We start from the raw sequence: 14,685 nt of genomic DNA, 5'->3' as shown, positions 1-14,685 counted from the left end.
CTTGGGAGACAGAGCAAGACTCCGTCTAAAAAAAAAAAAAAAAAAAAGCTTAAAAGATCATCTCCTTTTCTAACCACATATAGTCAGGTGCCACATAATGATGTTTCAATCAACAATGGACCACATAAACAAAGGTGGTTCCATAAGATTATAATATGGTATCTTTACCTTTTGTATGTTTAAATATGCTTCGATACACAAATACTTAGCATTGTGTTACAATTGCCTACAGTGTTCAGTACAGTAACATGTTATACAGGTTTATAGTCTAGGAACAATAGGCTGTGCCATGTAGCCCAGGTGTGTGGTAAACTATACCTTCTAGGTGTGTGTAAGTGCACCCTGTGATGTCCCCACAACAATGAAATGCCTAATAATGCATTTCTCAGAAGATATCCTGGTTCTTAAGCAATGCATGACTGTAATTGCCTTATCTATAGGGTTATGAATAAAAACAGACTGAATTCAGTGCTTCTTGACTATTATAAATTAACATGTTGGCCGGGCAAGGTGGCTCATGCCTGTAATCCCAGTGCTTTGGGAGGCCGAGGCAGGCGGATCACTTCAGGTCAGGAGTTTTGAGTCCAGCCTGGCCCCCGTCTACTAAAAATACAAAAATTAGCCAGGTGTGGTGTGCGTCTGTAGTTCCAGCTACTCGGGAGGCTGAGGCACAAGAATCACTTGAACCTGGGAGGTGGAGTTTGCGGTGAGCTGAGATTGTGCCACTGTACCCCATCCTGGGCGACTGAGCGAGACTCTATCTCCAAAAAACAAAAAACAAAAACAAAACCCAAAAAAACCCATGCTGTGATAAATAACATTCACAGCAAAATTAAGGGTAAGAGCTTGAAGCCCTTTGCAGAAATCTCATTGGAGTTTTTTTCTGTGGCATAATGAGAAACATGATCTGTCCCCTCCTTTTCTGGGGGAAATACTGAACAAGTATGCATGTGGTCAAGTCTTAGGAAATTACATGAAACATTTGCCAGCTGCATTCCTTACTAACTAGCCTTGTTAAATGTCATCTTTATCGTTAAAGGTGGTTCAAGGAATTGTTTCCCAGTCCTGCCACTAGTTGAGGCCCTGGTATTGATGCTCAATGTTCTGAACTTTTTTGTGGGAGAAGCTGCTCTATTGGCAAAGAAGGAAGGGTTGTGATGGTTAAATGGGGTGAGGTGAGGACTGACAAACAGCAAAAAATTGCTAACTAACCATAGTTGAAGATGACAAACTGGTTACAGGAAATTTTTCTCAAATCTCCTCATGTGGTTCCGAAATACTAATCAAAACACAAAAATTAATTAGAAGATAATATTTAGCTAATGTTAGTTTACTTTTTAACATCAAGATTTCATGAAAGCTAAGTTCTAATGACTATTGTCCAGTGGATTTTTTTGTTTTGTTTTGTTTTGTTTTGTTTTTTTGAGACAGTCTCACTCTGTTGCGCAGGCTGGAGTGCAATGGCGCAATCTCGGGTCACTGCAACCTCCGCCTCCCAGGTTCAAGTGATTCTCCTGCCTCAGCCTCCCGAGTAGCCAGGATTACAGGCGCCCCCCACCATGCCTGGCTCATTTTTGTATTTTTAATAGAGACGGGGTTTCATCATGTTGGCCAGGGTGGTCTTGGACTCCTGACCTCAAGTGATCCACTAACCTCGGCCTCCCAAAGTGCTGGGATTACAGGCTTGAGACACCGCACCTTGGCTATCCAGTGGATTTTTAAATTTTATTTTTATTTAAATGTCAAAATACTTTAAGCATATACACAAATAGAGAAAATAATGTAGACCACATATATTCCCATCTTAAGGTTTTTGTTTTTATTTACTTATTTTTTAAGACAGAGTCTCACTCTGTCACCCTCACCGCAACCTCTGCCTCCCAGGCTCAAGGGATTCTCCTGCTTCAGCTTCCCCAGTAGCTGGGATCACAGGCGTGTGCCACCACACCTGGCTAATTTTTGTATTTTTAGTAGAGACAGGATTTCACCATGTTAGCCGGGCTGGTCTTGAACTCCTGACCTCAGCTGAGATCTGCCGGCCTCGGCCTCCCAATGTGCTGGGATAACAGGTGTGAGCCACTGTGCCTAGCCTTAAGGTTTTTGTTTTTTTTTTTTTTGAGACAGAGTCTCGCTCTGTGGCCCAGGCTGGAGTGCAGTGGCATGATCTCTGCTCACTGCAGCCTCCACTTCCTGGGTTCAAGCAATTCTCCTGCCTCAGCCTCCTGAGTAGCTGGGACTACAGGTGCGTGCCACCACACCCGGCTAATTTTTTATATTTTTAGTAGAGACGGGGTTTCACCATGTTGGCCAGGATGGCCTCAATCTCCTGACCTTGTGATCCACCCACCTCTGCCTCCCAAAGTGCTGGGATTACAGGCGTGAGCCACCGCGCCCAGCCAAGGTTTTTAAAGTGTAGGAAATGAAATTGCTCACGTAACTCATTTAGAAAGTAAGCATCCACACCTTCTGCTTTAGATCATGCTGATACTCCAAATTACAATGAAGTATAGAAAAATAGTCTTTTTTGACTATTTAAAAATAGTCGCTGGGCACAGTGGCTCATGCCTCTAATCCCAGCACTTTGAGAGTCCAAAACAAGAGGATTGCTTGGGTCCAGGAGTTTGAGACCAGCCTGGGCGGATAGTGAGACCCCACCTCTGTTTTTCTTTTCTTTTTTTTTTTTTTGAGGCAGGGTCCCACTCTGTCACCCAGACTGGAGTAGAGTGGCCTGGTCTCGGCTCACCCAACCTCCGCCTCCCAGGTTCAAGCGATTCTCCTGCCTCAGCCTCCCGAGTAGCTGGGATTACAGGAGCATGCTACCACGCCCAGTTAATTTTTGTATTTTTAGTGGAGACGGGGTTTCACCATATTGGCCAGGCTGGTGTTGAACTCCTGACCTCAAATGATCCACTTGCCTCAGCCTCCCAAAGTGTTGGGATTACAGGCATTAGCCACCGAGCCCGGCCAGAGACCCCAGCTGTAAAAAATTTTTTTAAACATTAGCTGTAGTGGTACGTCCTGGAATCTCAGCTGCTTAGGAGGCTGGTGCTGGAAGATCACTTGAACCTAGGAGTTCTAAGGCTGCAGTGAGTCATGATCACACCACTGCACTCTAGCCTGGGTGACAGAGGAGACCCTGTCTCAGAAAGGAAAAAAGAAAAAAACACAAAAATAGCCGTTAGGAAATTATATCGTAGAACTGATTGTTTGAAAAGTCATTGACTTCTTATAAAAACCAACACCAAATTTGTATTCCTCTCAGTTTTGTTTTATGTTTCTCATAAGTTTTTTACGTTTTTTTTTTTCTTCTCATTCTCTTTTGTTTTCCTTTTGTTCATTTGCTTCTATACCATGTAACTCTGTGTGTTAGGTTAGTAGCATTACCAGAGAGCTGCAGGGGAGAGAGCTAAAGCTTACTAACCTTCAGGAAAATTTGAGTGAAGTCAGTCAAGTAAAAGAGACTTTGGAAAAAGAACTTCAGATTTTGGTAAGTACCTGTTGGGAATCTGAATCTCAGGGTTTCTGGCCATTTCCTGTTTTAAAAAATCCTCCAGTAAGAAATATTGTAGCTGTCTCCTTTCTCTTTCTAAGTGTTGATTCAACTTGAGTGTATTAGTTATTGGCTGATAAATATTGTCCTTTGAGGGGAATCAGATCAAACCCAAACAACAAAGGTAGGTATTACTTTTTTTTCTTTTTTTTAATCTATCCCTTCGCCTCTGATAATGCACTGCTTTGAAATGTTATTGACTACTTAGTTTTACTAAACACAGAGCCCTTCCAAGTTATACATCGAACACAGTTAGGTTTCATATTGAATGAGGCCCCTAAACTCAGAGCAGTAGCTGTCCTGGGCCGTCGGCGCCCTCTGTTGGCGAGGCAGGATGCTTGCTGTCTAATTAAATAAATTAAAAGAAATCTAACTCAGTTTATTCTACCTCAGAAAATTACCTTCCCTTTTATATGTTTTCTCTTTCCTTAATCTCAAGTTGTATGACATATGTATATTTTTTACCTTTTCTCTACTTTGTTCCTTCCTACTTGCCTCCTGCACTGAAAACCCGAGTTTAAACAAGGCTGATACTCATGAGTAGTCCCAGTGGTACCCACCCACATGCCATGGAAAGAAAAGCCAGAGGCTTATGGAGAAACTAGACAAGAGGCATATGTGCCACGTGGGGTCAGCTGTCCCAGGTCCTCCACATCCCTTCCTCTTCCCTGTTCATTACACTTCTGTGCTATTAACAGTGTGAATTAATGTGTGTGATTTTTTTTTTTTTTTTTGAGACAGAGTCTTGTTCTGTTGCCCAGGCTGGAGTACAGTGGCGCGATCTCGGCTCACTGCAGCCTCTGCCTCCCAGGTTCCAGAGATTCTCCTGCCTCAGCCTCTTGAGTAGCTGGGATTACAGGCACCTGTTACCACGACTGGCTAATTTTTGTATTTTTAGTAGAGATGGGGTTTCTCCATGTTGGCCAGGCTGGTCTTGAACTGCTGACCTCAAGTGATCTGCCCGCCTTGGCCTTCCAAAGTGCTGGGATTATAGGCGTGAGCTACTGCGCCCAGCCTGGTGTCCTTTAAGAAAATGTTTTGAATTCATTACTTCTCTGCCCTCCTCCCAAAGCTTTTAGGAAGCCTTGCTTTTTTTTTTTTTTTTTCCTAAGTTAGAGTATCCTTCTGTATATCTTAGGACAAGACATGCCACCTTGAGTCTGGCTGTGGGATGGCACAGGGGGCAGCCTGTGGGCTTGGATGCACTGTGGCCCCTGCATCATCTTTTCATAATCCTATCTAGTTAGAAATACTCATGTAACAACCTTCTTGATGAGCTAGCTGGAAGTTCATCTCAGGACAACTAGGAGAGTGATTTTTAATTTGGCCTATTGTCATGTTTAGAAAAGAAGACCTTGAACAGTAAGTGACTGATGGGCCTTTTCAGTTTCAAAAGTAGCGACACAGACCTAGATTCAAGATATTAGACTCAGATTACTCTCAGAAATAACAAACTTCAGAGCTCTGTTCACCATCTCAACGCAGATTTCTGAAGAGAAGGTCTGCTGTTTGAGGGGTGGCAACATGAAGCATACACGTGCACCCTATGTATACATGCACATGCATGTACTTACCTAAGTATGAACATGCCTACAAGGGCACGCAGGTGAACCTGCCTTCCCACGTGTGCATACACACACATGCAAACTGCACTCTTGTGTGTGTATATATGCACATGTGTATGACCCACACGTGGTAGTAATTGATGTCATATGTTTCAAGTGTATTAGTTTTAATAAAACAAGACCAGCAACAAAAAGTAGATAGTATTGTAGTTATAATTGATAGAAACTTCTTGTCTTTACAATTTGAAATCTTTCTGTTCAGAATCTCTGATTCTTTTTCTTTAGAAAGAAAAGTTTGCTGAAGCTTCGGAGGAGGCAGTCTCTGTTCAGAGAAGTATGCAAGGTATGTCTTAGCAGAGCGTGTGCAGATTGCTTTAAAAAATATCATTCTTTCATACTGGAGCTGGCCTGTGGAGTGCACAGAGTTACGCCGCCCATAGCCTAATTTCACTCTCCTGGAAGTTCCTGCCATGCTCAGAAAGACTGGCTTCCATTGGTTTCCTGAAGCCTCAAACTCCCAATTTTTTCTTCTTTTAGCTTAAGGCTTGTTCCATATTAAAATGTAAGTATTCCTGGGAGGAGTGTTATTTATGCTTTCATCATTGATAGCTTTATTGAGTTTTAATTGGAAGGAGGAAAGAGAGATGAGTGGAAAGGGCCTGATGCCTGCCTAAAGTACAGATTCAGGGAGGCCAGAGACAGTGGCAGACCTGCTTCTTTCAGGCTGGACACAGCCATGTGATCTGTAAGGGGACTTTTTAGTATTCCTGTGTTCTGAGATCTCTTGAGCATAATATTTGATTGGGTTGTAAGACAGCCAAGCTCCAGATAGAAGTTTGAAACATATTAAACTTCTAACTTTATCCTAAATAGAAACTGTAAATAAGTTACACCAAAAGGAGGAACAGTTTAACCTGCTGTCTTCTGACTTGGAGAAGCTGAGAGAAAACTTAGCAGGTAAGAAGACATCTCTTGTGACTAAACATTAAATACAGTAGGCTTTCCCGTATTCGAGACAGTTGTAGTATGTTACATAACAAATGTACTATTCAGGCGTAGCCTCTTCACTCATCATGGTGATATAACAATGTGATGAAATACTTGTTTGAGATCTGTAACCTCTGGCAAGTCCTCTTTGCTCTGTTTTCACAAGAGCCAGAATCTACCACATCTCACCACTCCCACTGCTATCCTTGCTCCAAGCCAACGGCCATCTTTCATCTGAGCTACCCTGACAGCTGACCCTTGGGGCTCACTGCTGCTGCCTGTGCCCGCTTCGGTCTGTTCTCAACACAGCAGCCAGAGCAATCCTCTTAATACGAAGTCAGATCATGTCGTTTCTCTCCTCAAGGTCATCCAGCGACTCCCATCCCACTCAGGGAAAGCCGTGATCCTTACACGATCAGGCCCTATTACCTCTCGGATTTCATCTGGGACCCCCTTCCCCTGTTCATTCCACTCCAACCACTTCAGCCTCCTTGTGGTGCTCAGACGGCGCGGGTGTTCCTTTCTCAGAGCCTGTGCACTTGCTTTTCCCCGTTCCCTCACTTCCTTCAGGTTTTCCCTGAAATATCAGCACCTCAGGGAAGCCCCATCTGAGATTCTAACCTCCTTCCCAGCTCCTTTGCCTGCATTTATTTTCCTTCCTCTTAGCACTTACCGCTATTAATTATATGATTTATTTTCGTTATCTTGCTTATTGTGTGCCTTCTTCACTAGAATGTGATTTTTATGCGGACAAGAATTGCTGTGTGAAAATATTACCAGAGCAAGGATACACTCAGTCAGTTTTTGTTGATTATAACACAGCCGTGCTATTCTTTTTTTCTCTATATATTTAGATATGGAGGCAAAATTTAGAGAGAAAGATGAGAGAGAAGAGCAGCTGATAAAGGCAAAGGAAAAACTGGAAAATGACATTGCAGAAATAATGAAGATGTCAGGAGATAACTCTTCTCAGCTGACGAAAATGAACGATGAATTACGTCTGAAAGAAAGGTATATGTGACTGTTGAAAAGAGTGCCCACATTAGATTAGGCTCTGCGGCAAGCTCTAAGTGGGAGGGGAGACAAAATGTTTAGGATTGTTACGTTTTAAAGTTTCCCGTCTCTGTTCCTTTCTGTTATTACTTCATTGTGTCCTTGAATCAACTATTTAACCTTCTAAAATGGGTTTTACCTATCTTACTTGTCAAGAACAACAGAATTAAGGAATACAATATTATTTATAGACCTTTTGGTGACTTGTAAAGAAAAGATAATAAGGCCGGGTGCGGTGGCTTATGCCTGTAATCCCAGCACTTTGAGAGGCCGAGGTGGGCGGATCACTTGAGGTCAGGAGTTCAAGGCCAACCTGGCCAACATGGCAAAACCTTGTCTCTACGAAAAATACAAAATTAGCCAGATGTGGTGGTGCAAGCCTGTAATCTCAGCTACTGGGGAGGCTGAGATGAGAGAATCACTTGAAACCCAGGAGGTGGAGGTTGCAGTGAGCTGAGATTGTGCCACTGCACTCTAGCCTGGGCAACAGAGAGAGACTCCATCTAAAAAGAAAGAAGAAAAAAGAAAAGGTAGTAGTTTACCAATGACAATAATATATTTTACAGGCAGTTAAAAAAAATATATATGTGTGTTTATACACATATGTATATATACGCTTTTTTTTTTTTTTTTTTTTTTTTGAGACGGAGTTTTGCTCTTCTTGTCCAGTCTGGAGTGCGATGGTGCGATCTCAGCTCGGTGCGATCTCAGCTCACCGCAGCCTCCACCTCCTGGGTTCAAGCGATTCTCCTGCCTCAACCTCCCGAGTAGCTGAGATTACAGGCTTGCACCAGCATGCCTGGCTAATTTTGTATTTTTCGTAGAGACAGGGTTTCTCCATCTTGGTCAGGCTGGTCTCGAACTCCTGACCTCAGGGCCTTGGCCTCCCAAATCCCAAAGTGCTGGGATTACAGGCATGAGCCACCGTGCCCAGCCTTTAAAAATATTTTTAACTTCTTTTTTTTGAGATAGAGTCTCATTCTGTGGTCCAGGCTGGAATGCAGTGGCGTGATCTCGGCTCACTGCAGCCTTCACCTCCCAGGTTCAAGCGATTCTCCTGCCTAAGCCTCCCTAGTAGCTGGGACTACAGGCACGTGCCACCACACCCGGCTGATTTTTGTATTTATAGTAAAGATGAGGTTTCACCATGTTGGCCAGGGTGGTCTCAAACTCCTGACCTCAGGCGATCTGGCCGCCTTGGCCTCCCAAAGTGCTGGAATTACAGGCATGAGTCACCGTACCTGGCCTGAACTTATTTTAATAGGAAACACATATTATCTATTACTATGGGCCATGCACTGTGCTAACAGCTTTCTAATTCTTATTATCCTACGAGGTGAGTTTAGCATTATTCCCATTTAAAAGAAAAAGAGGCCAGGCACTTTGGGAGGCTGAGATGGGCAGATCGCCTGAGGTCAGCAGTTCGAGACCAGCTGGGCCAACATGATGAAACCCTATCACTACTAAAAATACAAAAATTAGCCAGGCGTGGTGGTATGCACCCATAATCTCAGCTACTTGGGAGGCTGAGGCAGGAGAATCGCTTGAACCCAGGAGGCGGAGGTTGCAATGAGCCAGGATCATGCTGCTGCACTCCAGCCTTGGTGACAGAGCTAGACTCCGTCTCAAAAAAATGAATAAGGCCAGGCACTGCAGCTCATGTCTGTAATCTCCCTGCACTTTGGGAGGCTGAGGTAGGTGGATCACCTGAGGTTGGGAGTTTGAGAACAGCCTGACCAACATGGAAAACCCTATCTCTACTAAAGATACAAAATTAGCTGGGTATGGTGGCACATTCCTGTAATCCCAGCTACTCAGGAGGCTGAGGCAGGAGAATCAGTTGAACCCAGGAGGTGGAGGTTGCAGTGAGCTCAGATAGTGCCATTGCACTCCAGCCTGGGCAACAAGAGCGAAACACCGTCTCAATAAATAAATAAATAAATAAATAAATAAATAAATAAATAAATAAATAAATGGGAAGGAGGGAAACTGAGGCTTACTGGGGTGAAGCCTGAGGTTTCAGATCTGGGCAGTCTGGTCCCAGAGCCTCTCCTGCTCTTAATAACTACATTGTAGGCCGGGCGTGGTGGCTCACGCCTGTAATCCCGGCACTTTAGGAGGCTGAGGTGGGCGGATCATGAGGTCAGGAGTTCAAGAACAGCCTGGCCAATGTAGTGAAACCCTGTCTCTACTAAAAAAATACAAAAAATGAGCTGAGCATGGTGGCAGGTGCCTGTAATCCCAGCTACTCTGGAGGACGAGGCAGGAGAATCATTTGAACCTGGGAGGCAGAGGGTGCCGTGAGCCAAGATCGTGCCATTGGACTCCAGCCCAGGCAACAGTGCAAGACTCCATCTCAAAAAAAAAAACCGCATTGTACTTCCTCAGTGCTGAAGTTTCCTCTATCTTAATATCTGTTTTTGTCTTTATTCTGGAATTCTTGTTGCTTTGATCTTTTTCTTTTAATAGCTGTCATATAAAAATCAAAGAACGTATAAGGCAAAGATTTATAAGTTAAGTCTGTAGGCATTAGACTTCTACTTCTTAAAGTACCTTAATACCTGCAAAGTTCTATTTATTAAGACATCCAGCCTTTCACCCCCACACAATTTCATCAGTGCTGAGGGGTGGTCAGGCCTTGGTTGGGCAACTTTGGTCAAACTTGCCTTGAGGTGCTCCTGCTACACAGGTAGTGGTGGCTCAGTGCCTTAGTGCCTTCAAGAATCTCTATTTTTGTAGGTGTTTTGTGGCTATAAAATTCAGAAGTGCCCCCAAGTTTCCCTCTTGCATCTGTGATTCATCTAATAGTCTGTTTTCTTGGTCAACATCCCATGTTTGTTTTGTTTTGTTTTGTTTTGTTTTGTTTTGTTTTGAGACGGAGCTTTGCTCTTGTTGCCCAGGCTGGAGTGTGATGGTGTGATCTTGGGTCACCACAACCTCCGCCTTCCGGGTTCAAGTGATTCTCCTGCCTCAGCCTCCCAAGTAGCTGAGATTACAGGCATGCGCCACCACGCGCAGCTAATTTTGTATTTTTAGTAGAGACGGGGTTTCTCTATGTTGGTCAGGCTGGTCTCGAACTCCTGACCTCAGGTGATCCGCCCACCTCTGCCTCCCAAAGTGCAGGGATTACAGGCGTGAGCCAACGCGCCCGGCCCCCCGTGTTTTATATACATATTTTTGTTCAACCACATGGTCTCTTTAAAGTAGAACTTCAAGTTATTTATTGTTATTTTTGTATCTGCTGTCCTCCAGAAGCACTAGAGTGAATTTTTAGTAATCTATTCTGCTAAAATTTTGAAATACTCATTTCCTTTATTTATTTATTTAAGTTAATTAATTAATTTTTTTTTTTTTGAGACAGAGTCTCGCTCTGTCGCCCAGGCTGGAGTGCAGTGGCGCGATCTCGGCTCACTGCAAGCTCCACCTCCCAGGTTCACGCCATTTTCCTGCCTCAGCCTCCAGAGTAGCTGGGACTACAGGCGCCCGCCACCATGCCCGGCTAATTTTTTGTATTTTTATTAGAGACAGGGTTTCACCGTGTTAGCCAGGATGGCCTTGATCTCCTAACCTCGTGATCTGCCCCCCTCGGCCTCCCAAAGTGCTGGGATTACAGGTGTGAGCCACCGTGCCTGGCCTCCTTTATTTATTTTTAATTGAGGCAGAGTCTTGCTTTGTTGCCCAGGCTGGACTGCAGTGATGCGATCTTGGCTCACTGCAACCTCTCTCTACCAGACTCAAGTAGTTTTCCTGCCTCAGCCTCTTGAGTAGCTGGGATTGTAGGCATGTGCCACCACACCTGGCTAATTTTTGTATTTTTAGTAGAGACGGGGTTTTGCCATGTTGACCAGGCTGGTCTTGAACTCCTGAACTTATCTCAGCCTCCCAAGGTACTGGGATCATAGGCATAAGCCACCACGCCTGGCCTCATTTCCTTTAATAAGTTTATTTTTCACTCATTTTTCCTTTTTAATTTATTGACATAAAATAGTAAACCTTCCCAATTACAGTAGTTATTACTCTAAATAATGTATTTGTGACTATCGTAACTGGTAAAATGATTATTTAGGCAAAGCATTTTAAAATTTCTTGTGGCCAGGCATGGTGGCTCATGCCTGTAATCCCAGCACTTTGGGAGGCCGAGGCAGGCGGATCACGAGGCCAGGAGATCGAGACCATCCTGGCTAACACGGTGAAACCCTGTCTCTACTAAAAATACAAAAAAGTAGCCAGGCGTGGTGGCGGGTGCCTGTAGTCCCAGCTACTGGGGAGGCTGAGGCAGAATGGCATGAACCTGGGAGGCGGAGCTTGCAGTGAGTGGAGATCACGCCACTACACTCCAGCCTGGGCGACAGAGCGAGACTCCACCTCAAAAAACAGAAACAAAAACAAACAAAACAAAACAAAAATTTCTTGCCTAGTTCAGATTTTATTAATTACACATAACTTTTAAAAATAATTACAATTGTTATTAATGGTATATTTTAATATAACTCTTAAATTTAAAACATTCTTATGAAAAATCTGACACCTTATATTGAAACTTTTTCTAGATATGTAGAAGAATTACAGCTAAAACTTACAAAGGCTAATGAAAATGCAAGTTTTCTGCAAAAAAGTATTGAGGACATGACTGTCAAAGCTGAACAGAGCCAGCAAGAAGCAGCTAAAAAGCATGAGGAAGAAAAGAAAGAATTGGAGAGGAAATTATCGGACCTGGTAAGGAGGGACTCAGTGGGCCTGTTGGCTGGAAAGGAAGGCAAGGGGTAGTACACACATGGGCAGATGACTCATTCCCTCACTCGGGGTCTCTGCAGGAAAAGAAGATGGAAACGAGCCACAACCAGTGTCAGGAGCTGAAAGCCAGGTATGAGAGAGCCACTTCTGAGACAAAAACCAAGCATGAAGAAATCCTACAGAACCTCCAGAAAACACTGCTGGACACAGAGGACAAGCTGAAGGGTGCACGGGAGGAGAACAGTGGCTTGCTGCAGGAGCTGGAGGAGCTGAGAAAGCAAGCCGACAAAGCCAAAGTATGTGACGGGAGAGAATTTCCTTGTGCTATAGCTTGCCTGAGCTCTGTGTCAAGGCAGGAAGGGTGCTTAGAAAGCAGCAGCCAGTGGGACAAGTTAAGGTGGCCTCTACAAACGTTACCCTTCTGAGTGCGTGGCAGGGTGGTACATTACGTTTCCTATGGCTTCAAGTGTTTTGTGCCAGCTGCTGTTCCTTCTCAGGGATGGTGATGCCTGCCAGTCTTTGCTGGAATGGACTGTGTAGCCATCACCCCCATGCTGCTTGTTTCCCAGTGGTCACAAAGGTTCTTTCGTTGCCTGAGCTCTGCTTGCCTGCTTGTTCCTCTAATCTTGGCCGTGCTTGTTGCCGCCTTGCACTAGGGTTTGGAGAGATGTTGCAATAAAGCAAGAGGCAGAGGTCACATGAAGTAAGCAAGCAAGGAATCAGGACTAGAGAGAGCCTGGTTGAAGGAACAGAGCTCTTCTAGGAAGAGTTAGAATTAAGAACTCCACAGAGGGCTTTTATGTGTCCCCAGGAAGGTACCATGAGCTTATTGACAAGGAAGCTGGATTCAAGGGCAGGGAGGAAACACCCTGTTAGTAGATAGAGCAGAACTTGATACGTTGGATTTCATTTTATGGTTTCAGGATTGTATCTGTGCCCAATATATATTTTTTCTTTTTTTTGTAGAGAATGGGGTCTTGCTGTGTTGCCCAGGCTGGTCTCAAACTCCTGAGCTCAAGCAATCCTCCCATCTCGGCCTCTTAAAGTGTTGGGATTACAGGTGTGAGCCACCATGCCTGGCCTGCCCAGTACATTTTGTGACTCTGGTAACTTCACGAAGTTCAACGTTTCCCACTGTTTAACCTTCTATTGCTCAAAGGAAAGTAAATATTCATCTTTCTTTATTTTTAATGTGTTATAGGAGTTTAGTAGAAAGAAATGATAAAAGAGCATATATAGGACTTGAAACCAATCCCATGAAAAGCCTCTTGCTAACTAAGTGGACGTGACATGGTATGTGTGTGCCGTGCACGTCATCTGGGAGGCCCATATTCTCCCTCTTCTACATGCTGATAGTTGAGGATTTCTCTTCTTTCTGTGAAATACCTCCAGTTTTATGAGCCATTTAACACTAGATACAATTCCCAGATCTTTTGTCTTTGTGGTTTCCTTTATGTGTGCAGACTTCAGGTTTTTTTTTTGCATTTCCTTTAAAATGTTTCAGCCTGAGCAAACCACAGCATTGCAGAAGCTGATGTAAGGTCTCCTCAGTTTTCGTTTGTTTGTTTTTTTGAGACAAGGTCGGTCTCTGTCACCCAGCCTGAGTGCAGTGACACAGTCATGGCTCACTGCAGCCTCAACCTCTCGGGCTCAAGTGATCCCCCTTCCTCAGCTTCCCAGGTAGCTGAGACTAAAAGCACGTGCCACTACACCTGGCTAATTTTTTATTTTTTGTAGAGACAGAGTCTCGCTATGTTGCTCAGGCTGGTCTTGAACCCCTGGATGCAAGTGATCCACCTGCCTCAGCTTCCCAAGGTGCTGGGATTGCAGGCGTGAGCCACCATTCCTGGCCAGTCTCACAAGGCGCTGGGATTGCAGGTGTGAGCCACCATTCCTGGCCAGTCTCACTGATTTTGTTGGTTGGTTTTGTGCAAGGGTCATTGAGTTAAAAATGCCAGGACTGTTCCCCTCCAAAGGTGTCTAGTATCTGATTTCAGTGGATCATAATCAGTCCCAGACTCTTTGGAATAATCTAATGAAATCTACAGATATTTTTTCAGGAAAGTTTACGTGTGCACTCAACAAGGTTCATGGAACCCATGAAGCCTCCTATTCCCTACTTTTAAGAGCCAGTGGGCTATAGCTGTGCTGCCTAATGTGGTGGCCACCAGCCATGTGAGGCCATTCAAATTTAAATTTGTAGCTAGTTCTGGTGGCTCACGCCTGTAATCCTAGCACTTTGGGAGGCCAAGGTGGGCGGATTGCCTGAGCACAGGCCTTTGAGACCACCCTGGACAACATTGTGAGACTGTCTCTACTAAAAATACAAAAAATTAGTCGGGCGTGGTGGCACGCACCTGTAGTCCCAGCTACTCAGGAGGCTGAGGCAGGAGAATCCTTTGAACCTGGGAGGCGGAGGCTGCAGTGAGCTGAGATGGTGCCACTGCACTCTGGCCTGGGTGACAGAGTGAGACTGTCTCAAAAAATAAATAAAAATGAAAACCTTAATATGGGAATATGTGTGGTCTACATTATTTTCTCTATTTTTGTATATGCTTAAAAGAGGATCGCTTGAACCTGGGAGGCAGAGGTTGCAGTGAGCCGAGATCGCGCCACTTCCCTCCAGCCTGGGCCACAGAGTGAGACTCTGTCTCCAAAATAAATAAATAAATAAATAAATAAATAAATTTAAATTTGTTACATTTTAATTAAAAATTTAGCTCCTCAGTTGCACTCACCACATATCAGGTGCTCAGTAGTCATATGGTCACCATGATGGGAGTGCACATAAGAACA

General features: G+C 44.2%; 1 protein-coding gene across 17 annotated transcripts in view; it reads left to right on the top strand.

The window, feature by feature from the left end:
* The window catches only part of CLIP1 (CAP-Gly domain containing linker protein 1), a 149,217-nt gene that overhangs the window by 80,628 nt on the left and 53,904 nt on the right, over positions 1 to 14,685 (top strand). For 15 of the 17 annotated variants that reach the window (XM_063647136.1, XM_063647138.1, XM_063647140.1 and 12 more), the window contains 6 exons: positions 3,371 to 3,487; positions 5,401 to 5,458; positions 5,989 to 6,072; positions 6,957 to 7,113; positions 11,706 to 11,871; positions 11,970 to 12,185. In XM_063647136.1, coding sequence (XP_063503206.1) covers positions 3,371 to 3,487; positions 5,401 to 5,458; positions 5,989 to 6,072; positions 6,957 to 7,113; positions 11,706 to 11,871; positions 11,970 to 12,185 — 798 coding nt within the window. The remainder of the gene's footprint in view (positions 1 to 3,370; positions 3,488 to 5,400; positions 5,459 to 5,988; positions 6,073 to 6,956; positions 7,114 to 11,705; positions 11,872 to 11,969; positions 12,186 to 14,685) is intronic. The other 2 variants (XM_063647143.1, XM_063647141.1) reach the window with 1 other exon arrangement.

Source organism: Pongo pygmaeus, chromosome 10 (genome assembly GCF_028885625.2).
Source record: "Pongo pygmaeus isolate AG05252 chromosome 10, NHGRI_mPonPyg2-v2.0_pri, whole genome shotgun sequence".
In the NCBI taxonomy this organism is placed as follows: Eukaryota; Metazoa; Chordata; class Mammalia; order Primates; family Hominidae; genus Pongo; species Pongo pygmaeus.
This window is presented reverse-complemented; position numbering and strand designations above follow the sequence as displayed.